Source organism: Falco naumanni, chromosome 5, assembly GCF_017639655.2.
Source record: "Falco naumanni isolate bFalNau1 chromosome 5, bFalNau1.pat, whole genome shotgun sequence".
In the NCBI taxonomy this organism is placed as follows: domain Eukaryota; kingdom Metazoa; phylum Chordata; class Aves; order Falconiformes; family Falconidae; genus Falco; species Falco naumanni.
In genome coordinates, this window is record NC_054058.1 from 14399809 (window position 1) to 14425294 (window position 25486).

General features: G+C 41.0%; 1 protein-coding gene across 2 annotated transcripts; it reads right to left on the reverse strand.

Annotated features, from left to right (window-relative positions):
• Positions 1-1666: 1666 nt before the first annotated feature.
• Positions 1667-18728, reverse strand: NUP50 (nucleoporin 50). 2 transcript variants are annotated; one of them, XM_040595091.1, is made up of 9 exons: positions 18401-18728; positions 15480-15558; positions 14323-14406; positions 11927-12122; positions 9991-10653; positions 8956-9034; positions 7795-7913; positions 5423-5625; positions 1667-4162 (listed from the first exon to the last, which is right to left on the reverse strand). In XM_040595091.1, the coding sequence occupies exons 2-8, from the start codon at positions 15546-15548 to the stop codon at positions 5423-5425; spliced, it is 1413 nt and encodes a 470-aa protein (XP_040451025.1). In that variant the 5' UTR covers positions 15549-15558; positions 18401-18728; the 3' UTR covers positions 1667-4162. The 2 variants fall into 2 exon arrangements, with proteins under 2 accessions (XP_040451025.1, XP_040451023.1); XM_040595089.1 differs by having other exon boundaries at positions 1667-4903.
• Between the last annotated feature and the right edge of the window lie 6758 nt (positions 18729-25486).

Here is a 25486-nt window from a genome sequence, read left to right on the forward strand (position 1 = left end):
CTCCAAATGTCCCCCCTTCCTCCGCCTTCACCTAGCTTTATATGCTGAGCGTGAACTCATGGTTTGGAACGTCCCTTTGGTCAGCTGTCCCAGCTGTGTCCCCTCCCAACTGCCAGTGCACCCCTCCCGGCTGGTGGGGTGGGGTGAGAGGCAGACAAGACCCTCCCGATTCTGTGCAAGCACTGCTCAGCAGGAACTCAGTAACTAAAACGTCCCCGAATTATCAACACTGCTTCCAGCACAAATCCAAATGTAACCCGGTACCAGCCACCATGAAGAAAATTAGCTCTCCCCCAGCCAAAACCAACGCAGGCCTTTCGCTTGCACTTGATTTCCTTTTCAGATGGATCGGTTCTGATTTCTGCACGGCTTGGTCGCTGTAACTAGTCTGCTGTGGGGGGCGTTTTCCTGCAGGGTTGGGAAAGAGACTGGATTTGATGGATGCAGAACGTTTTTGAGTATTGCATTTTCTGATTCGATGCTCAGGACTTGCTGTCTTCTGCAGTGTTCCTTTTGCCCCTTCCTGATGTGCAAGTGGTAAAACCTTGGGTGCCTAGCAATGTATTAAGCATTAGATTCTCTAGATCGCCCCAGCCTGAAATGAATAAGCTCCTTTTTGCTCTCAAGAGCTGTTACCTGGCTTTTGCTTTGCGACTGCCAAAAGCTAGGGAGGCTGAGTGGTGCTGGCTGTCTCTTTAAGTAGAAGGAAGCAAGAGATGTCCAAAATGTGAAATAATGCCAACATCCTAAGTGCATGAAGTTGTTGGTAGGTTTTCTTGGTTTTTTTTTTTTTTTTAAAAAAAAAAAAAAAAGTTCTGGGCACTCTAGGTAGGAATGTGGCTCTACTGATACCAACTGCATCCTTACAAATGGAACATAGACTCCCGGTTTTCTCAGTCATTGTAATTTGGGGGCAGGGTGTGCGTCATGGTGGGGGGAATGTTGAGATAACTTCCACTAACCATCAATTGTATCCCGGTGCAAATAGCTCCCGGTTGTGGGTGGAGTGGATAGCTCCAGAACCAGGAGCGGAATTACAGTAGGGCTGAACTGCACGATAGTGGCTAACAGCAGCGAGCAGTCAGGTGACAGGTGCACTTCACGCTCCCGGCAGCTCGTGGTGCACTGGAAAGATGATCGGCACTTGTCATGAGGAGTCTGGCTTCATTTTATTATCCTTCCCTGCCCCCGGCCCCTTCTGCCGAACTGTCACACACCAATGAAGAGAAGAATCACTTTGTGGCCTGGCTTTATGATAGTCCCTTTAAGCTCGATCTAAAGCAAGTTCTACATATGTCATCAGGCAAACAGAGATTACTTCTGCTCTTAAATCTTTCAGTATGCAAGTGGAGGAGGGATTTTTAGAGGTTGATCTCTGCTGCCATTCTCTCAGCACAGAACCAGTTCTTCCCTCCCCGGTGAAAGGCGGCCCCAGAGCCCATTCAGCTCACCCACCTTGCCCAGCGGCAGCATTTTGCTGAAGTAGCTCTTAGGAACGTGACAGGTTTCAAAGCTGGCTTGAGGAAGGGGCAGAGGACGGTGCTGCTCTTAGCCGCAGCAGGCAGGGTGCAGGATTTTCTAGGCAGTTCTCCTGTGAGCATGTTTGTAAAATTCATTTTATTAATACGGTGGGTTACACTCAAAGTGAAAGTGATACACGAGACACTTATCTCCCATTCATTTATTCACATTTTCCATGGATTTTTGTACACTTCAAGGTATTAGAACTAATGAGAACATTGTTACATGACAAGTTATGTGAAACTTAAGTATCCACTGAAAAATTCAGAGCAGTTTGAAATCTATTAACAATTAACAAACCATCACATTCAGCGTTTTCATTGGATTTATACTAGCTCATGCCACTTTAAGTTGTTTAATATTCATTAATTTCTGCACACAGGCACCAGCTACAAAATTTTAGCAATGCAATAAGTTAAGGCATCCGAAAGTAAGTTCTTTAAGGACATTTTAAATGTTAGTGCTGCAAAGGGAGCTGAACTGAAGGTCTTAATAGTAAAGCGTACCTCCTAATTGGTTTAGGTTCTACAAATGTTCATTTGAACTGTAAATTTGATTTAAACTTTCACATCCGTCAACCAAAAGGGATTATAGGAACACTTGTGCTCCCAAATAGTTAAGTACATTACAATACCCCCCCAAATACAGCATCTTAAAATAAAATTTAAACCAAGTGTAATAATCTCCCTTACAGGTGGTTCTGAGAATTAAAAGCAGCAGAGAGCTTGGTTTTCTGTTTTGGGGAGTGGGGAGCTGAGAGGGAAAGATTTTCAAGCAGCTGAAACTTCAAAATTACAGCAGAAGGAAGAACATGTGATTTGTATGAACACTCCCGCACCTACGTACAGCCAAAACAGTGAAGGCATTAACCCCAATTAGGGAAGAGACTTGCATTTTTAACATCCGGTAATTAAATATCTACTAAGATAAAGGAATGCCTCACTGGGTTAAATTCTGATCAAAATTCCTTCCTTGTATATAGCAGCTGCCACTTTGTTACGAAGGCATCAGTATAGCCACTTCTATGCTCTCTGCTAATTTATGCTTTTAACTCCTTTTAGGCCTTTATTTCTGAGTAATCTCTGGCCTTTTACAGTACTTATATATTTTAGTATTTCTTAACTAGAAACTGAAACATCATCAAGGATTGTGCTTTATAACACCAAGTGAAAAGTTTATGACTTCATATTCCAGATAATTGCAGGGTCACTATGAATGACATTAGAGACTTTAATCAATTTACACTAAAGTTCTTCCATGATCTTTTAGTGGCAACTTTCCCAATGCAAGATCATATGTTTATGCCTTTATTTGACCTTCTAATTAACATGAGATTCCAATTATATGCCTTTCCCTAGCTTTACTGATAAATACGTACACTGCTAAAGAATTAAGGTGTCTTGTCTCAATTAGTCTCTCCCACAGCTAACAGAAGATATTACTTGCTACCATGGATATTGTAAGGTATAATTCTTCCAACACAATTTATTATTATTCTCCTTGTTTTCCCCTTACAGCGTGCTCACCCTCAGGATCCCCACTCCTGAAAACCCGACAGAGGTGCACTAGCCGTTACTCGGTTTGCCAGCTTTAGAACTGGGCCAAACACCTGCGTGCAAAACTCCAGCCAGCCTCACTCGGGAGACAATCGTGAGGATACCTAGGGAGTTCATTTGTCTCACTTGTTCAAGTTCATTGGTCCACATTTCAATGGATGAACAAATAGTTACATATCCACAAGCTTTCGGTAGTAATCACAAACCCAAGACCACTAATAAAAATCTGTACAGAGTTGTTCTTCAGGTGGGACACATAACAAATCCACTTCCCGCATGCAGCGGTCTAGTTGATGAACCTTTCTGCACAGAGACACGTTTAAGACACTACAGTCAAAAGACAAATGTAAAATTAACTCAGCCCTTGAACATTAAACCTGAGCCTGTAATAAAATTTCAGGCAGTGTTCTGCTTTTCATTCATACACAATTAACATGCATGCCTTCAGCTTTTGGCCTCCAATTTAGGTAGACTTTTAAAAAAAAAACCAACGCATATTATTTTGAGGAATGTCCCTTCCTTTTAATGGTTAAGTACTGAGCCAGATGAAAAAAAAAAAGGCACTATTTCAAATACTATTTGAAATATAAACTAGTATCCGAGCTCCCTTTATGCTTGGGTGTTAAAAATGCAATTCCTGTGGCCTAAGCGTAGCTGAAACATGAGCAAAGGCCTTTGTTTTTGAACTTTGGTCAAAAGGGCTATAGATCCTAAGAAGTTTTTCCTCCTTTTAGTTAAGAGGGAGAAAAAGGCCATAACCTGAATTGTACAGTGAACTAGGACTAAAGGCAGCTGTTTATTCCCCCCCCAGAGAGGGGTGGGGAGCAGGTAAGATGTGCTGCATCTCATAAACAGTGCTACTACTCTTTCCCCACCTACAGGATGCCACTATTGTGGATTTCCAGGTCCCCTGTGAGAATTACGTCATGCTGCTTTTTTTAAGGAATGGGATTTTTCCTCTGTGCCACCTTAGCCAGAGGCAGGCTGGCATGTTTCTTCCATCTCCCCAGAGCTGGCCAGTGTGACAGGTCTGAGAGCAGTTCAAGTTTAATCTTAACATCTAGCTCTTGGATAGTTTGCTAGAGCTGGAAGTGAAGCAGAAAAGCAATTGTTAGAGAAGGAGTTTCCAGCAAACAAGAAAAGGATTAAATAACCAAACATGGTCTGGTAAAGCAGTCATGGGAACTGAGAACAGAATGATGTCCTGATCCACAAATTATTGCCACGTAGTTAATTTTAACACAGCTGAAAACTGAGTTACACACTAAACCGGTGTTCCCTACTTGCAACAGAAAGCTTGTCCTAAAGCTGCAAACTACTGCTTTACTTAATACAATGCTGTAAAGCACTGTAGTATATTTTTCCTCATGTGCTAAAACTGAGACACACATTTATGTATGTATTTCCTGGTAGCGGCCAGAGGCAATACAAAGATCTATAAAAATCCTGAAATTTGTTTGTGAAAAGAGCTATTTTCAGAAAAGTACGAGTAGCAAGACAAGTACAACATTTACAACTCTGCCTCTGCTGGGTTTCAGTTGTAGCCCAAAGGACTAGGGAAGAATTCTTCGGAGGGACCATAATGGAAGTGCAACCCTCTGCCCTGACTTGTCAGAAGTCAGTCAATGCCAGCTGTGGTTGTGGTCCAAGATAAACAGTCTTCCAGTTCTCTGCTTGTACTATTGCACATCATTAGCTTGTTGCTACAGTAAGAACAGAACTGACAGTTCTTCTCTAGGAAACGCTACTGTCAACAAGACTACGCAAGCACATTTTGTTTTAAATATCTGGAGATGCAGTCTTCTGAGCCCCAAAAGCACACAAGTCTGTAAGAGTTAAAACACAGTACAATATGTAATATTGTTGTCACTGAGTCTGAAAAGTTAGTTCTCATTGGAATACAACAGACCAATTAACAAGCTGAAGTCTAGAAAGTTTCAACAGTTAAACATCAACATCCTTCCTTCTCAAAACAGGAGGTTGTTGCATTGCACCGCAGTATGTGAGGAAGCTCTGGTACCATATTCTTGTACTCTTGATTTCAGTCTATTTGGCCGAACTGACCAGTGTTAAAAACATACGCATTAATTTAAATCAGTGTGCTTTATCCAGCAGAGGTCCTGCATTTAGATACTGAAAAATGAGGGAGCACAGTTCAAACTTGTATTCTCTTAAAGCTTTTATTAGCTAATTTTTTCTCATATAGTTTTTCCTTTTTCCAGAGTCCCTATAACAGTTCTTAATATCAGAGCAAAGAGTTAAGTGTTCAAGTGAAGTTACGGAATTAAAAAAAAAGAGCAGCAGCAGTTTGGCAATAATTCCTCAAATCACTGACTGCAACTTACTTAAGCCTCCTTTTTCTCCAGTAAGATTTTGTGCAACTCATCTGCATCCTCACTTGTTTTCACCCTTACTAACATAGTGACAGGAGCAGTTGGATTCTTCTCATCAATCGGTGGATTAGGAACACAAACTATAAGAACGTTGTTTTTTCCGGTTCTTGTACATGGCATCTTAGGTGGAATTAGAACATTCAACAGTATGTTTCCTGCATATAAGGAGGAGAAAAAATTACCATTAGCAAGTTTTCAGCTTTTACAGCAATACAGATGTTAGTATACTTAATAAATAGGGATTTAAGTTTGTGTTTGGAAAGAAGGCAATTCACAAACATCATGTATACTCATCTTATTCTTCCCTAAGCATCTGCTCATGGTCACTGTTCTCACAGATTTCTTTCCTCATTAGGAATGAGGAAATCTATGAAAATACTGCATCCTCCCTTTTTTAAGAGGAGTCTGAAGAATATCAAATGATAGTAGGGACACGTAGGAAAAAGGGAAGGGGACAAGGGAGAAGCAGCAAATGAGGAATCCAGTCACAGTGCTTAGTCGATGCTTATGCAAGTTACTCATTCTGACCATCAAGCACAGTTCATAAGCAGAAGCAAAGAGTTAGCTTTAACACACGTACAGACATGTTAATCTAAAATTGGACAAACTATGGTAGAATAAGTACTTTCAATCCTCAAATCGTACAATGCATCTGATGTGGTCTGCCACCACATTACTAACAGCAGCTCTACATCAACTTGTTAAATTATGTAGTGAGTTTGAGAGCTTTAGTATTAGTGGTCTATTAAAACAGTTGCAAACAAACTCAAATCTGCTTCCACGGAAGATGCACACATTTTGTAAACCTGGTAAACAGTTCAGAACACGGTAGTAGTATTTAGGGAAAAGTCAGTCTTCGCCTTCCTTTCCAGTTCAGTTTTTCAACACAGTGAGATTTTAGGAAAGGATTATAGCACTGTGTGAAGATAGCAAAAAGGAAAGTGTGCATCACTATGACTGCAGCAGCGTCTAGAAACCAATGCTTGGAAACACCAAGCCGCAACATCTTAGTGTATGAGCTGAAGAAAAAGAAGAGATTTCCTAATACATCACCTCAGATGAAGGCAGAGGGAATGTAAATCAACATCATGAAAATTAGCATCAGCTGAGTGAGAAACCAAGACTTGAGTTAAGAGTAGCTAACTTGAAGAAATCAAGTTTTCATCTGCTCTATTCAAACACATTCAAATCCCCAAGGAAATGCTGAAATCATCAACAGCTCTGCCATACATCTGCCTTCAGTGTTACCACCAAGAACTGCTCTTCATCTGGCAAACCTTGTCTCCACTGAAAAAACTTCACAATTTAGAAGTGACTAACAACACAGGAGTCCTGATCTCACCAGGTGTTTGAAAACTGCCCCTAATGGGCCTGCAGAGACTCCATTTAGACTTGCCAGAGTGCATTATAAACAAAGTGAGGTGAGACTTACCAGTAGCCTACACTGCAGCATGGCTTTTGTCCCGTTTCCTACAAGCATACTATTTATTCTACTTTTATGGAAGTTGCCAAGTGCACGTGAACCTCACGTGCAGGTTTGTTGAAATTAAGTACTGAAGTGTAGCAAAGTTTCTTTCGAATGAGTATCAAAACAGTGATTTGCTCAGCCAGAACATTACACCTTAAAAACTGTAACACATCAAGTCCCTAACTTCTAAAAGCAAAGAAACAGTTGAGTCTTTTTTTTATCGCAGAATTTATCTCAGAAGATATTCTGAGGAACTATCGCACTACAGGTTCTCTAATTCTGTAAAGTCAACGTACCATTTGTGATCCAAGTGAAGTTAGCTAAAACACAGTTCAACTGCTGGACTTCAGCAAGCATTTTAAGAGCAATGCATAGAGCAAAATCCTGCGTGCCCAATATATATAATGCTCCCCTTCACCCCCAAGTACATCAGATGCATGAGCCCGCTATTTACATAGTCAGGATGAACTGCAGACAAGAGACAGTTGGCCTGCACCTTAGCACAAAATTTGTTCCTCTTCATTCATTACACCTGGGACATTTATACCTCCACTGTGGGTATTAAGCAACACTTCAAAGCCACTCAACAAGCTGGGGATGGAGAAAAGCTATTAAAGGGGGAGAATACCTACACACACCACATAACCGCTTACTTCCTTGCACTGCTTCATGTGCACTACTTTGTAATACTCATTAGAGGCATCCAATTGCTTGTTCAATACTTTAAGTTCTTAAAAAAAAAAAAAAGTAAAAAGGTTTTCACTAATCGTGTCTGTTAGGCTGTGTAACAAACAAAATTCTAATGTTTAGCAGAGAGTTTCACATCAAGACTTGCTATTAGAAGAAATTTACTTACCTAGATTGGTATCTGCTCGGACTAAGAGCTGAGTTTTTTCATTTCCTGCTGGCTTTAAGTGTAATGTTCCTACACCTTTTTCTTTAAATTCATTATCCTTCTTGTAGAACAGTTTGCACCTGTGGGAAAAAACCCAACAACAATAACAAACAAAACCCAAACCTTGTTTGAGCAGATACATAGAGATTAAATACAAAGTATCTTCCAAACACACACACGTATATATATGTATGCATATAACTCACAGTAAGCCAATAGTTGAACAATAATCAGGAGTTAACATGCTGTAAGTAGCATAAATTTTTATTATTCTTGACTCCATTTCACATGCCAAGGGATAGTACTCCCAGTTTGGAAAGAGAAAGTTAATATCTCTTTCAGTATTGAAATTACAAAGCTACTGTTTAAAAACACTAATTACAAACCCATAATAACTCACTGTACGATTCTAAGGTTATAATAAGACTTCTATGTAAAATTTAAAAACTTTTTTTTTTTTTTTTAAGTTAAGCACTAATAAACATAACTCCATTCTTCATAAATTAGCACGCACCTTCTCTCAGATAAAGCAAATGACTTTTTTCAGGACAAGTTCTGTGCTAAGTGTTAAGCAGACAAGCAATTACTTGGACTATTGAACACGCTTTGAAAAACTACTTCTAGTAGTGCTAGTCTCATTTTGAACTTAAAAGTACAACTTCTTCACTCCTTCATACAACAATCAGCGTTTTCCAACTGAAGAGTCTTATTTCAGGCTATGCAAATAGTGGGGTACCTGACTGATTTTTCAGAAGTACAGCACGTTATTTCTCTGGTACAAGACCTACAATTTACTTACAAAACCTGACAAACGCAGCATTATCACCTTCATTTGTAAAAAACTGATCATAAGTATAACAAAAACTAGCTATTAGTGCTTGTGTCCAAGATACACAGTAATTTTAGTGAGATCTTACACACTTTTGTCTGTAACTAACTTTTTTTGCAAGTGGAACTTGCAAAGTATTCTATATTGTTCCTAACAAGTTTTATTAACTAGGAAATCAAGAACATCTATGTCAGTAATTATGCACTGCAGTGGTGAAGAATAGCAATATGCAGATACAAATTTTATTTTCCACATTATAATTATAACCACTGTTCCAAGTTAAAGTCACTCACTTCTTTGAGTAGAAAGCATCATCCTCTTTTATTTCATTAACAATTACTTTTGGTGGCTCTTCTTCCTCCTCTTCTCCTCCTTAAAATAAGAAGTTTTAATATGTTAGTGTTGTGAGCATATAACCTGGGAAGTATTTTTGGCATTGTATTTGAACTGCCTTACACATGCTGTATTTTACATGTACACGTGTGGCCTCTCAATGAATGCCAAAACACATTTAAGTCAGTATAGGCTCTGAAGCAGCTTCAGCTACAGAAAAAAAATCTGACTTCCTTTTCATTCAGTCACACCCCTCAAGCAACTTCATGCTCATCTTCAGTTTAAATGGTATGAAAATAACCCAACTCCCAGCAAACAAACGCAGAAAATAAAAAGCTTACCAAGTCAAACTTAAGTGAAAACCTTATGTCAAGGGGAAAATGGTTGTAACATTTCAAAGAATAGTCTCCATAAATAGGTCCAAGTAAAGCATAATAAATACTTCCAACAGCCAGGTTTAATTTGGGGAAAGGGAATTACTTGCAGGAGTAACAGCAGCAGGATTATGCCTTTCCAGTCCCTCAACTGCTAGGATTTCTATCAGCTTACTGTTCCCAGCTTAGGTAAATAGCAGAGTAAAACTGTCAGGCAGCATGTAACTTTATTGGCCTTACAGTCTATTAGGTAAGATGTATGAAATTGTTCTGTATCTTACGCATTTTACTAAGGGGATCTCTTGATGTCCTGCAGACTCAAAGATGAACATACCAGCTGCTTTAAAATCCATTGTTTCAAGTCTTATATTCAGCTAAAGATTTATGTCTTACTACAGGAAGTGTAAATCTAACAGGAATACATAGGTTTTGATAACCATATACTTTTAGTGTTACTTAAACAGTATAGAAGACAGGTATTTCCAGATCAGTGGTACAGTTTTGTACTTTCAAATTCAAGAACAATTATGATTAGTTCAGCTTAGTATTATTTCATCTTTGCAGTATTAAGTCACACATTCACAGTTCAACATTAAAATCATAGTTTTAAATAGAAATTACCTTTATCATCACTATTGCCACTTTCTGTTTGAGCTTCCAATACATTGGTGGATACTGCAGTGCCAGACTTAGCCTGGTTTGCGTCTTTTCTAAACAAACCTGAATTCCCAGGAGAAAATGAGAAACCACTAAGTGTTCCTGAACTGAGGGAACCCAAAAGAGAACTGTCAACACTCTTGCCAAAATTAAATGAGACTGTTGATGTAGCTCCTAATGATGGGTCTTTTTTTTCTGATGCAGCTTCAGGTTTTTTGTCCACAGTATCCTCAGTTTTTTTGTTGTTAAACAGAAAAGTCGATCCTTGCTGTAGCTTTGAATTCCCAAATGCAGAAACAGGCTGAGAGCCAGGTGTCTTGTTGCTTTCATTTTCAGAGCCGCTATCACTACTGCTTCCATGTTGCTGTTCAATATTTGCTAAATACTTCTCATAGTCTCTAAAGATGGGTGTCAGGTCACATAGTGGGTTTGTGTTTACATGCTTCACTATCCAGTCACGCACAGAACAGTTTAAAGCTGCTAACTGTTTGTGGTAAACACTAGAGCTACAAACTTTACTCTGAGCATAGCCAGATGAGGATGGTTGATTGCCACCATTAGCTTTTGGGCTTGCGGCCTTTTTCTCAGTAAATGCCGTAGTAATAGGACCATTTGATATTGTGGATCCTGTTAGAAGAAAAACATGGGTAAGAAGATTTTTTTTTCCAGAAAGCAGAGCTCTCATAAAAGCCTAACTGATGTTCTGGGTATTTCTTTATCAAATCGCTCATTCTTGCTCAGTTATGTACCTTCTCTAGGATGACAACACCATGTACCAGATACTCTGGTACAAGTGAACAGATGATACTGTGCAACAAACCTAAACTCCTTTAGAAAAGTATGTTAGTTCAGGGATCTGTAAATGTAGGACTTCAGCAGACGGAGCACACAGTTGTACAAAAAAAAAATAATCCAAAGAAATCTTGTACAAAGTAACATAAAAAAAAATTTGAAGTTTTGTATTTCACCAAAACCTCCAAGATCTTAAAGCAAGCTTTACCAAGCTGTAACAGCTTACTAAGACGCATGACTCAAGTTATCTCTTGCTCCTTGTACTTTAAAAACCTCTGAACACTCTAGCCCATGACTGCATGTTTTGGGTGGTTTCCATATAAAAACCACAATAAGGAAATTAAGAAAATCCTCATTAAGTATTTAAGTGTCTCCTAACTTCGTTAAGCTCACTGAAATCTAAATTACTCAGATGTGGTATGCTGACTAAAACACTGTGGCATGGTTAACATTTTTGCATCTCAAACACAAATGGCCAGAACTAATATTCTCCAGGGACTAGCAAAGCATGAGACTAGAGTTAGACTTGCCAAAGTATTTCAAGTATCTTAAAATGTAGGTATCAATGTAACAGATAAAATTCTAGTAAGACCATTTGCAACATAAGATATACAGGGAAGGTTACAACTTCAGCTATGCAGCTTCTGTTTATCAAGAACCACAAAAAATATAGAAATAAGATCTTAAAAAAATTAAACATACAAAGAAACTGCACTCCTAATAGATATTTTCCATTAGCTTTTTTTTTTTTTAATTAAATTCAGAGATTTGGGACAATTAGTTAACTGGAATATGTTATCAGCTGGTTTATACTATTTGGAGACTTATCTTATGCCAATGTCTTCCACTCCCATTTGTGCCTATAAAGCTTTTACCTCCTGTATTAGATCAAATACAAATTTAGTCTCTACATCTTAAAATCGCATGCATTTGATAAGTTGTCCCTCCAGCAGTCTAAAATCTTTTTAAGAAATGTTACAAACAGGAATAAAGTCTCAAAACCTTAACACTACAGAGTTGTTCAAATTGGGTTTTTCACTATTAAAATAACCCTACAGACCTTATGGCTGATTTTGTTGATAAATATGTATGGTTATTTAAAACTTACCGAACGCTGATTGTGTTTCGGAGGCGGTCTTTATACTGCTGAAAGAAGGAGTGCTGGAGACACTACTGCTTCCATTAGACAGCCCTTCTAAAGGTTTTATTCCTGCACCGTTACCAAATCCACTGAAGCCACCTCCTCCTTTTCCAGAAGGCAATATAAAGCCTTTAAAACCTTTAAAAGCTCCTCCACTTTCAGACTGGGGAAGGGGGAGGGGGGAAGAGAGATTGAGAGAGAGAGAGAACCAGTTACATACATCTCCACAAAAAACCTATCTGCATTTGATACTCCATTTATTTTACTGTGGTTCAGAGTGTCATTTTGTGCATTATTCTGTCAGCTATGTAAACAAAGTTAATAGCTTCCTTGTGACACATATTGCTACTATTTTTAAAGGACTCAGATGGCTGGTATGAAAATAAACTAGATCTAGGAAGTGGATACCTAAAACTTTTTCAGAGCAGCGGATGTGTTTGACTACCTATTTAGACATTCACAGCATCTTATTTTGTTTAAATAATTACACAGCAATATGTAATTGCAGGCTTATTTTCAGCAACTTTTAGCATTTACAACTGCAATTAAGAGTCCAACACTTCAAGCCACTCATCAAAGCAGCACACTCTGACTCTGTAGTCACCTATGTAACGTGTTAAGTGATTTACCCAAAATTTTTCAATGTGACTGATGGGAGAAGCCAAGATACTATGTTACGAAGTACAGTCTATGTATGTTTTCTGCAGCCTTTTCATTACCTAGTTCTGAACACTATTATTTTATGGTATAGTTTCTCACATGTTTTTAAAAGATATAGCGTGATTAACATGCAAATAGGCACTACCACTTTTAGGTACTACATTAATGTCTTTTGAGGTTATAAGCACTTATTACTGGAAGCGGACTTTCAATGTCTCTGGAAAGCCATCAAAGCAAAACTGAGAATTGCTTCTGAGTTTCATCTGCTTTTGCCACTGAAGAAATAGCAACACTTACCAATTTTAGGTTCTATTTCAGTATGTGGCCTTGCGGGTATGGGCTCTTTTGATTCCCTTTGTGCTTTACTTTCTCTAGTGCAGTCCTCATTTGTCATTTCTAGGTAGCTATTTTTACTCTGCCTCTCTCTGATCAGTCCTACCTCTCTCTCTCTCTCTCTCTGGACATCCAAGTTAAACTGCAGTCTTTTTCTTTGCAGCGTTCTGCTTCCTCCATTTAGAAACATTAGTATGTTTCAAGTTTACCTTTTTGTAAATGTTTCACAGGTTTCTTATGCAACCTCAACTGTCCTGCCACCTCTTCTGCTCTTTAGACACTGTGCAGCCTACCGTAGCTCTTCCAGCTTTGAGCTCTAACAGCTGGCTCCCAGCCTCCTGACTATTTTTCTACCATCACCTGGTCCTCTTTCTCAGCCAGTTCTGTTTTTCCTATGCCGCTCGGCCCCGAATCCCTCCTGTTCAAGTTGTGGTTTACTTCTTGCATTACTTCTTCCCAGTTAAAACCTTTAATTAACTGCATCTTTTACCACATTTGTGGCTAAAACTACTATAGTCAAAAGTGGGATAAGACAAGCTTCCTCATTTACGCCACTTGGACAGCAGAAGGAAAATCAAAAGCACAGGAGAAAACTATCTAGCCCTTAACTGTGCCTAGTCCCATTCAATCCAAAACCAATTTGAGTGATAGGTAAAGTTTCTCTCCTATTTCTAAAACAGTGCATTCCCTGTTAAAAGAATGCTTCATGGAAAGACACATATGACAAAGCATCTGTCAGGAACTTCTTAAAGGACTACAATTTGGTTGGACTGAGTTAATGCTTTCACAGGGACTAAACCCTGAACAAAGGCCAACTTCCTTTCAGTTTTCAATCTGCTACTGCAAAGAGTAGATGGCACTCAAGTTCTTGGGGGAGGAGGTTGGCAGGGGGGAAGTAGCAGCAGTCTTAACAAAAGACCTGTTTTTCATTCTCACAACAGCTTAGTATTTTAGCTTTTACTTATTTAGCCTCTGTCTGAGACATCTCCCAGCCCTCCACTATGGATAACTAGTAACTTTCAATTTCCAGGCTTCTAGCTCTGCAAAGAATGAAACTGGAGCAGTTTGAACACAGTATCACCCGCTCGTAGATGACCTTGTGCCTGAAACACATTGCATTTCTACTTCAAAAATAAACATCTCTTCACCCAGTCAATACTCGTCTTAGCCATTTTTCATTCTAGCCTTACTCTTGATGGAATAGTAAGCAAAAATTAATTTGCATGTATGAGCTAACTAGCTGCATATACCTTCTAAAGAATAGTTTTATACAGTATTATTACAAGCCCAAGTAAGTAAAAACCTGAGCACGGATGTCATATTTTGCAACTAAGTCTAACTACAACAATAATGGTCAGCAATTACATTACCTCTGATCCAACATTTCGGCGCTTTGCTTTTTTAATAGCTCTGTTCTTCAGGACTTCTTCACTAGCTACTGAGAATGTTCCCACCTTTAACAGGAAGTTTTGGAATCATTAGTGAAATTCTTGGAATACATAAAGCCATCACAGTCTGGAGAGATGGCTGAGTAACATTGTTCCCTAACAAATAAGGGAAGTAGAAAAAAAAGTACAAAAAACCCCAGAAAACCAGATAAAAAATGTAGTACTGTGATTAGCCTGCCAGCTACTTGGACACTAGCTAATACTTTGAAAATTCTCGTCTGTGTTGTTCTGCATTGTATTTCCCTTCGTGAAATCTCAATTTTATTACAACAAACAATTAAAAAAAATTTAAAAGAAATCTTAAAACAAAGCCATAAGATATCTTTGCTGAAGGTAATCTGTCAGTATTGCACTGTTACAAGCAATCTTCAGTTTGGAAAAAGTATATTGAGAAATATGACCTAAGTCAATCTGCAGTCTGCTGTAGTTCAGGTATTAGTGAAGGCAGCTAATGACTAATTACTACCCTGTAATAAATGAGGACATTAAGCTTTCTTATATTTAAACTCCTGGAAGTACACTGTCAAGTTTTCTTTCTTACATTTTATAGGCCTAAACATTTAATACTTTCAGTAGCAGAGAAGCTAGCACAGTTCGTTTAGAGATAATACATGAGCCATAAGTATGAGACACAAAATGTGAAAATCCTTTCACAAGCACTGAGCACTACAAATTAACATATTTCTGAAATTAATTATTACTGACCTTTAAGAAAAAAAAGAAGTCATGAGACATGAAAAAAAATTTATCTCAAGAAATCAAAACCGCTGTTCTTGTGAACTCAATCACACATCTGAAGAATTCAAAAGCACTATGCATTTTAACAAGCCTGGGTTTCCCTTTAGAAATGTAAAGTTCCTTTCCCCTGAGCTGCTGATGTAATTTGAACTGTTAAAAGCTGCTTTGCCATATACGGTCTGAATATATTGGAACCTTTATTTAAACAAACAAAAAAAATCACTTACACAAAATTATCTTTAATTGCTACACTTTTAACCAATTTCACCCACAAGATAAATAGCACATGTAAATGACTACCCTACTACCTGAAGGGGTTTGGGATCTATAGTGTATCTTACCTCCTCAGCTTCATCCTCCTGATCCCAGTTTCTGTCAGTCAGCTCCTTCTCTGCAATTCTCTTTGCCATTTTTCCACACCTGTGTGGGGGACAAAAAAAGCATAGAATAAATTGCACAGAAATTAAATTTAAGCACCAACTATCTTCAAGTTGTATTACTCAGAACAAATAATGAAAATCAGAGTTAACAGAGAAGCAGGTAAAAACTGGAATGACAGTTGAAAACCAAAGGTTTCTAACAACTGTTGTGGCAACTACAATCAACAGCATTTGAGACTAAAGCTGTGGTAGTAAGCCATATTTGATCTTAAATTTAAGCAACAACAGAAACATGCAGGTCAATTATGGGGTAAGTTTTCTTCAGCAGCAATGCTGGCTAGAGAAATTCCGTTCAATCCCATAACCTTTATACCTGGTCATCACTTACTCTGAAGGGCTGCAAAAACAAAAAATATTTTAGAAAGATCTGCTTAAAACACTCCATATTCCACTCCATCTTGCCTCAGGATACCCATGTAAGAAGCAAGAAAGAAGCTGCATTATAGCATCTAAAATAAATACTGATGAAGACCTGCTGAAGCAACTGGACAGAAAACTTGGGTAAGAATGAAGACAATGCCCTCCTACAAAAAACCAGGATCAGTAGAATAATACTAATTATAATTTTTTAAAATTGTATTGCAAATAAATCAGATTATTTTTCCCTCCAAAGGACATGTAAAGCGTATCATGGATTTTAGAGCAATTACCGTAAGCAGCCAGCCATGATTTTGCTAGTAATCTCTGCAATGTACAAGAAAATCAACGCTGGAGAAGAAATGTCTGTAATAGTTCTGAGTTCAATTTCACTAAAGTACAACTTATCAGCTGTGTACAAAACCTAAGAATGAATCCAGCTATGACATTTTGTATCTGAAAGACTTGGCAAACAATCACATTACTCAAATCTTACACGAAAAGTGTTTTTACTAACTATTATCATCTGACACTAAATATGAAAACTTTTCAAAGGAAAGATGGGGGTTTATAGCAATTTTAGACTCAAGCAAGCACAAAAATTGAAACTCTTAAACCCTCTCAGGTTTGTGATTAAGACCTAGCCAGATTTAAAAATAAATTTAAAAATCCACAGTTGAATTTCAGAGCCAAAAACGGTAACAATACATGGTTCCAGAACATCTTGTTTAGCCGGCAAAATATTTTTAAACAGAACAGTAAATCCAACTGCACAGCAGTCTTGCAGAGATCACACATCAAAGTCATGAATTTTGGTCTAACACTTCACAAATAAGGTCAAGTTTAGGAGATTTTGGAAGTACAGCAACAAAAGATCGTTTTGGGTAAACACTTTTAAACACCCTAATCCGCACCAACCTGAAAGTAGAGGTCCTACCATGAGTTGCTTGATTCTCTGCAGACCGAGGAACTATTTAAATCTAACGCGGGGGGGGGGGGGGGGGGGGCAATAATTTTAAAGTCATATTGGCTCCCCAGTCCAGTCTCCCAGAAGGGTATACAAACACTTGCAACCAGGAAGACAAGACTGCATCTCTTTGGCAGCAGCCAGATCTCCAAGGCTAGTAAAACCTAGAATTACAGGATGGGATTCCACAGAAGGTCATTACCACTCTTAACTCAGCCACTGAAGCATGACAAGCACATTAACCTGAAAGCCTGTTCTCCACCAATAGGACAGGGGTAAACCTGTCGGCCTTGGCTGCAGATTCTTAGCACCTACCTGTGTTTATGATTTCTCTACATCAATACTGACAACAGACTCTTTGAATAAAGACAACAGAATAAAGACAGAAGAAGCAAGAGAATCCTAGACACATCTTCTAACCTGTGAAACAAGAAGCAATACAAACCCACCTTTTATCTGATATTTATAACCATTAAGAAGTCTTAGCAAATGTTGAATAGGTTGAGATGGGTGTATTTTGAGCAACAGCTCTTTCCATTTAAGAACAAAACAAGCCACAATATAGATGTTCTGTTGAACAGTAAAATCCACCTAGCAACTACCGCTGCCTTGACGCAGCAGTTCGAGAGCAAAACGTAACATTCGCATTCCACAGCATCACTATATATCCCATAAGACTACAAAACTTGCGCTGCTGGAGCGCCCAGGCTAAAACCTGGCGGCAGAAGCCGCCGCTGGTTACCGCACCCCAGCGCAGGACGGAGCCGTGCGCTGCCGGGCCCCAGCCGAGCGAGGGCGCGGGCAGGCGGCAACGGCAGCCGCGCTGCGCCCGGGGCTGCCGGCCGTTCGCCTTCCCGGGGAGGATCATCTGTCCTCGGCGCAGGCTCGCTGGGTCTCACGTACAAAGTGCCGCTCGCTGCCTTTCCCAGGGCCTGGCTGCTGTCCCCTGGAGCACCCCGAGTGCTTCCCGCCCACCCCTCACCGCAGCTCCGCACCTCCGAGGCGGCGGGGGGTGCGGGCCCCCGCGCCGGGACATCTCGCCAAAACGTCATCGCCCCGCGGTAGCGCCCGCCGGGCCCTGCGGGGCTCCCAGGGTGAGCTCCTGCCCCAGGCGGCAGCCCTCAGCCCGCAGGTGACGCTGGCGGGCGGCTCGTCCCTGCTCCTCGCCCCTTCCTGGAAACCCACGCGCTCTCCTGAGGGAAGCGCCGCCAGCGGCCGGCCCGGGCCCGGCGGGGAGGCCTGCGGGGAGACACCTGCCCGCCCTGGGACGCACGCCCGCTCCGGCGCCCCGCCGGAGGCACCGGCTCGTCGGGAACGGGGACAAGCTCCCCCCGGGGACGCCGGCGCGCCCGCCCGCCCTCAGCACCCCGCCTGGCCCGAGGGCCGGCCTCAGCCCTGCCCCACCGTGTGTCCCGCCGACAGCCCCCCTCCCCCCCCGCTCCACGCACGTCAAAAGCAGCAGGACGGGCGGCCCCGGGCGCAAGCTGCTGGCACTTACCCCCACGGGGCGTCCGCTGGCGGGCGCGGGGCGACGGGGCCGGGCTGGCGGCTCAGCGGCGCGGCGCTGCGCTGGGCTGCGGGGCCGAGGCTGCGGCGGGCAGGAGGCGGAGTCTGGTCACAGGCTGCCCGGGCCCGGAGCTGCCCATCCCCCAGCCAGGCCCTCCGCCCCCTCTACCTCCGTGGTCACCGGCGTTGCTTAACTCGGCGTCAAGCCGCTACCACTTTGTCCCCCCGAAAGACGGAATATTTTTTTTAAGAAAAAAAAAAAGGAAAGGCACCAGCTGCCGTACGCGCCACCGCCTCCACCGCACATGCGCCTCCCTCCTCCCGCGGCCGGCGTGGCGGGGGGGCAGAGGGGCGGGCCCGGCGGTAGCACGGCAACCTGTTGCCGGAGCGCGGGTCACGTGGCTGCCGCAGCCCAATGGATGGGCTCGTCCTGGCAACGGCCGGCTGGGCCGCGCATGCTCCCTGCGGGCGGGACGGCGCTCGCGCCGGCCGTTCGAATTGTCGTCACGTGGCCGCCCCCTCCCCGCGGCGGGCTGTGAGGCGGGGGCCGGCATGGCAGCGACGGCGGGGTGCGCGGCTGCCTCACGGCCCCCGGTCAGGCCGCGCACGGCGGCTGAGGGGTGTCCAAGCTCCCCCTGCAGCAGCTGAGTCCACCTCCTTGGGCCGGCCGGGCGCGGCGGCCGCTGACTCACGGGGCAGGGCTGGCTGCGGCCTGGCTTGCGGCGGGAGCAGCAGCTGTTTGCCAGGCCCTGCGCCTGACTGACCTATAAAACCTTGGCTCGCTCGCTGCCTCCCTGGCGGCCTTTCCTCCCTGCGGTGCGGTAATGCGCGGGGTTAGCGCTGGTGGGAAGTGCCTGGAGTGAGGGTAACGTCCTCTGCCGCAGTGACAGGTTGAACAGGGTGACTCCGAAGCACGTTATCACCATGTACAGCAACCAAGTACTACCTTAGAACATTAAACGTGAAGGCAGAGTAAACCGAAAACCTGCAATTCTCATGCCCTGTCTCAGGTGTTTGCTTACAGCGAAGACTCAGGGTTACCACACTTGCAGGCTGAAACACCTTGATCTAATGGAGGAAAAAAAAAAAAAAAAGGCAAGAAATTACTTCTTGTCAAGAACTCACTCTCCTAAAGCATATAAATTCATTAAATAGCAGCTATTTTTGAAAAACACACACATGGCAGTAGGTAAGAGGCACTGATATTGTATCTGGGACCTTCAGGCTCCTAAGGTACGTAACTTCAACTCCCCAGTTGTGTTACCTAGTTCTACCTTTGAACAATGTGTTTTCAACGTGGTTTTCTTCTTTATAAAATGTACAAATATTTTGAACCATCATCAGATAATAATTTGGAAAATTTACTTTACCTGCCCACCTGGGATTTCAGATAACACTATTTTAAAATGTGTCTCACTGCATAATGATACCATAAACCAATGTTAATGCCTTGAATGTAAAATTAAATGTTTCCTAAGTATCTTCTATTGCTTGCTGTCAAAAGCAGGATTGTCACAGTGCCATTAAATTTTTTCTTGAACTGGCACTCAGCTGTTTTGATCCCATTTGTGTTTAGATCACATCAGTGACCCCATGTGGATTTTTAAAATTTTCTTTAATCCAGGAAGACAAAACACATTCTTTAGCCTTTTCTTACATGGCCTATCTGGCAACCCTTTTCAAAAGTTCTCTCTTGCTGAAAAAATAAAATCCTTGAAATAGCTCTGTTATCTGTGGTAAATCCAACCTGTACTTGCTGTCCTGCAGGCTCCTATGAGTTAAAGGTTATCCTCTCCTAGAGTTTGGGTGCATTCTAGTTTGCCCTTTTACAGTTGCAGTAACAGTCAGAGATGCAGTCTTCAAAGAGAATTTCTGAAATAATTGCTCTTTGCTTTGTTAGCACAAACAATGTGCAAGGTACTGTTACTAACAAACACTGTGACCCTATTGTCCAATCAGACCAGAAGATTTATGGATTTTCAGATCTGTGTTCCTGGCGGAGCTGAAGAAACTGGGGTGGTTTAATCTGGAGCAAAGGAGGCTGAGGGGAGACCTTAGGGTTCTCTACAACTACCTGAAAGGAGGTTGTAGCAAGGTGGGTGTCAGTCTCTTCTCCCAAGCAATGACCGATAGGACAAAAGGGAACGGCCTCAAGTTGCACCAGGGGAGGTTTAGATTGGGTATTAGGAAAAAATTCTTCACCGAAAGGGTTGTCAGGCATTGGAACAGGCTGCCCAGGGAGGTCGTTGAGTCACCATCCCTGGAGGTATTAAAAGACATGTAGCTGTGGCACTTAGGGACAGGGTTTAGTGGTGGACTGGGTAGTGCTAGGTAAATGGTTGGAGTCGATGATCTTAAAGGTCTTTTTCCAACCTAAGCAATTCTATGATTTTAGGACTTTTCTAAGCCATGGAGGCTTCTCCCTGAATTTCGTGGTGTTGGGCTTGTTTAGCCTCAAAACCTCGAAGATGCTTCCTTGTGCAAAGAAGCGCTCTTGAGTTCCTGCTTAGAAAGGTTTTTCCCCTCCAGTTTTTAAGTACTGTATTTCCTATTTGCTTTCCGCTCTCTCTTGGAAATGTTGTAAGAACGCCTTTTATTCTGGCTGTTAAGTACTGTTGTATTTGGCCATTGTCTGCCCTCTGCATTGCTGGGAGCTGTTAATGGCTGCTCTATTTCTACCTCTCCCAGGATCCTTATGCTCTGGCAAGTTAGTTCTTTAAGGCCAGGCATATAGCAGTACAACAATGAGCAGATAACCCTAATAAAGCATGATTTGCATAAACAAGCAGAAACATGCCATGTTCTCCTTATGAGTTCCTCATCAGACGGCCAATTCTCATCCCAGTCTAAGAGTATCTGCTTTTACATTGGCCTTCCCAGCAGCCATGTTGAGGCTCAGTGTAATATAAAACAAAAGCAGTGTCAGTGGGTGAGGTCAATACCATTTACCAGGCATTTTGCATTATCTGTGTTCAAAAATGCTGAGATGAGCATGAAACTGTAGAGAGAGATGATAAGGTGGTCAGCGAAGCAAAGTTTTATGTGTACGGACGCCAGCACGGCTGCAGGAATACGAAAGCAAAGACCCTCAGGCATTCAGAGAATTCTGCAGTTTTAACTAGACTTCATCTGTCCTGTCTTCCCGGAGTCACATTTTTTTCCCCGTTACTTCTTTAATATTCTCTTCAGCTTTGTTTCCTTCAACTGCTGTTCCTTTACCTTTTCCTGTGCCATGGCCCCTGTAGAGTCACTATTGACTTTCTTTTCTCCTGATTGTCTTGTTCTTTCTCTCTCCCCATAAAACCATTATGCTTTTTCCTTATTTCTTTGGTTTACACCCTGTTTCTCTATTCTGTGCTCTTCTGAAGCACGCTGCTTGCAAAGCTGTATAGGGTTAGTATTCTTTGAGTATTGCATGCCACACAGAAAAGCCCTATTCTTGGTTGGGTTTCAAAAATAAACATAAAAGTAACTAAAAAGAGGATGCTGCAAAACTCAGTTTAAAGGAGTTTAGTTTAAAAGCAAGTTTTTGAAGGCATTTTCTTGAGGTCTTTATGATGGTCATGGTAGAAATAATATAAAAACAGAGTTTCGATGTAGTGAACTACTACAGTCAGTAGTTGAACTCTTAGAAGCGAGCTCTTCAGAATAAGTGCAGTTGCCCAGTGGAAATTCCTCCTAGTGGAATGCAGTGACTTAGCTTATGCAACTGAAAAAAGTATTAAGAATGAGCGCATAACTTCATAAATCCTAGAAAGAAAATGAAAAATCTATCACCTCAGAAATAAAAGGAACAGACCCTCCACAATACAAAGTGTGAGCTACTATTCATTGCAGGTCTGGGTAGAGGTGGGTGGTAGCTGGTAAATCCACAAAGCCAGCACACCTCTTAACACATCGTAAAAACACTGTATATGCTTTGAACAGTTGTTTACAATTACGTTTAATCACAAGTCATTCTCACCAGTTCTTATAAGCCTCCTCTCCATTTAAAGGCAGTGTTCTTTCTTTTTCACTGTGCATGTTCAGCGGGAGGGGGCTGTTAGTAGGGGGCTTTCTTTGGTCAAGTGTGGATCTTGTAGTGTGCTAATTAGGATAGTTCACACATAGTTCAAGTAATTCTCTGTTTGGTCTCATTAACCATTTGATTCTCCTTGAGCTTATTTTGTTATGCCCCAGCTTGACAGCCTCTGTCCCTTCTCCTAAGGCCATGTTCCACCAATTGTCTGTAACATCCTCTGTCTTTCAGACTCTCTGCTGTTTTTTACTATAGATAGTTACATACTTTTTATAAATTTCGAATTGAATAACAGACTGTTCTATTAATCATGTATCTGGAAGCCGGTCAACTACAGATTAACTGCTACAAGTGAAACAGGCTGGGGAGACCTGGGGGTTTATAGCAGACTACAAGCACTGTTTTACAATGTTCTATGAGGAATTAAGGCTTGGAAGTTCACTAATGAGTAGAGTCAAATAATTACAAACCCTCAGGTGAAATGCTTTGTCCAGATTCAGGTACTAAGTATTCAGATGGATGCAAAATATCCACATGCAGTCATAAAAGCTTATAACGGTGAAGAACAGATGACTGATGAAGCAAAGTCAAAATAATTGTCTGTTCGAAGAAGAAAAGTGATGGTTTGGGGAGTAAAGGATGATTTGTCCTCTAACATGTAGCAGGCTGTTAGGAAAAATAATAAAACCTCCTTTATGTCAATTGAAGGGATGAGTAAGTAGTAATAGGCTTTATTTATAGCCAGGGAAAGTAGAAGCTGGCATAAGAAATTCTGTTACAACAATTAAATATTGTTGCAGACTACCAAGGAAAAATTGATGGATATTAATCATTAGAACTTTCAATTACAGATTAATGGCAAATATTTTTCAGTTACATTTTGTATAATTTCTGGAGGTCTTGTCCCTCATTATCCTTCTATTGTATTTAAGTAAGGTGTACTTTGAGCAATCTCAAGTACAGTGAGGATACACAGGTACGCCTCCAGGCCGATCTGGTTGCAAAGCAAAACAATGTGTGTGAAAACGTAATAACTGTCAGAAGCAAAATGCCTATGCAAATCTTACAACAAACAAACTTATACCAAAATATATCTACATCTGTTTCAGAAAGAACAAACTGATTAAGAAATGCATGGGAACGTACAGCATTTTCATACAAAATAACAAACTTCTAAGGACATCCCCCATGTGATTTATTCAAATAGTAGCTTTATCACTGTATTGTCTTCCTACTTGCTTCTGCTTTTCTGTTTAATTTTCTTCCAGTACTCTGTGTTCTCTGAGTCAGGGACCTGTACAGCTTACTTACATGTGCGGTCTCACAGTGACATTGACAGTGCTTCTTAAATGGATATATATTTTCAGTTTAGTGCATGAAGTTTTTATGATAGACAATGCTTTTCTTAGTTTTATACAGCACCGAGCACATTGGAATCTAGACAGAAGAATTTGCGTCTGCATAATAAACACATGTAAGAGTATTCACAAGAGGGATATTCCTCACCATGCATACTTTTTAGGGCAGCTTTTTTAGGCGGTTAATATGGTGCTATATAGGATGCCATTTTCTCACAACAAATTAAGCTACAGGTTAAAGTTAGACTTTACTGAACTTGTCTGTCTTAAAGATTGGAGCATAAATTAGAGCTGAAGTAAACTGGGAAAAGAAGACATGATATTTTGGCATAGTTGTATAAATGTCTATTTTTCTGTTCCTGTAAACCAGTCATTTTGAATACATTTTCAGGAATGGTTTTGTGCAAGTCTCTTGATGGGTCCCAACTTCTGATACCCTGAGCACTTAAAAAATGACAGACAGAGAGAGTGACCTGGCCCAAAACAAAACATATTATGTCACTAGTCAACTTTTAGGCATTAATTTATGAATACATTTTGCCTGACTTATATACTCACCTTGTAGTACAGTATGATAGACAATTACCTACAAATACAAAGCTATCTATTTCTAAATAATTTTCATGTAAATTGAATCATCTCTGCTTTATGTAACTTTGCTGTTTTTACAGTTCATGGAAGTTGTATACCGTTTTCTTCCCAGAGTGCTTTCTTGTACCGGATCTTGAAATACTACCACCTGGTGTATAATGTGTTTTTCACTGGATGCAATAGCGCTAATTTTAGGTGTTGAATCTGCAGTGCTAACATGTTTTAGCAGTCTTAAACTTAGGCCTGTTCAAAGGTGTGAGTGTTAAGAGGCTCAGGGTCTTACCTTGAGAGACCCTGAACTGAAGCTATGTCTTTGGCATAGTCCACTATGTCTGCTAAAATGATTGACTTACTGTAAACTAGCTATACATGTGCATAGAGTTTACGTAAGCTTTTAAGCAAAATTAAAACCAAAAAGCTTAAGTACTTAATCTTTTTTTTAAAAAAAAATATCACTGAGATTGGCAGTATCCTTTTTAGGCTCTAGCACCACATTTGTTTATATGCTTCTTCTGGGAAGTAAAGAATAAAACTAAATAAGCTTATTGGGTTTGATCACAGCATGTTTAGTCTTAAAACTCTGTACTATATAATCTTGTTAAAACTTAGTGTAAGTAGACCAGATTCAAGAAATTGTACAGTTTTGAGAAAAAGAGGTGCATGTGCCAGACCTTGTAATCCTTTATGTAGTAAATTAAGACACCTGATTTTCATGGGACACCAGCCTATGTGTCGGTCTGTAGAACTGGCCCAAGACTCCCCACAGTACAGTGAAAGATATCAGTATCATCCTGGTTGGATGTAAACCAGATGACTCTGATGTTTTTGTAATGACTGATTATTTTCCAGTGTGAGAAACCAACCTACAGTACATGAAAATACTTTCTGATAGCCTAGGGAGCTGAATTTTCACATCAGCATCAGACAACACTGATGTTTGCAATCCGTTTCTCTTGTAATCAGAATATCCCATTAAAACCCGCTACAGAATCCTTCCCTTTCATTACTGCAACAGTCATGAGATCAGACTCTACCTCCAGCATAGACCCTCTGGGGGAAACCAGCACTGCCAGATATAGATTGCATCTGGTCTCCCTCTGGCAGGTAGGAG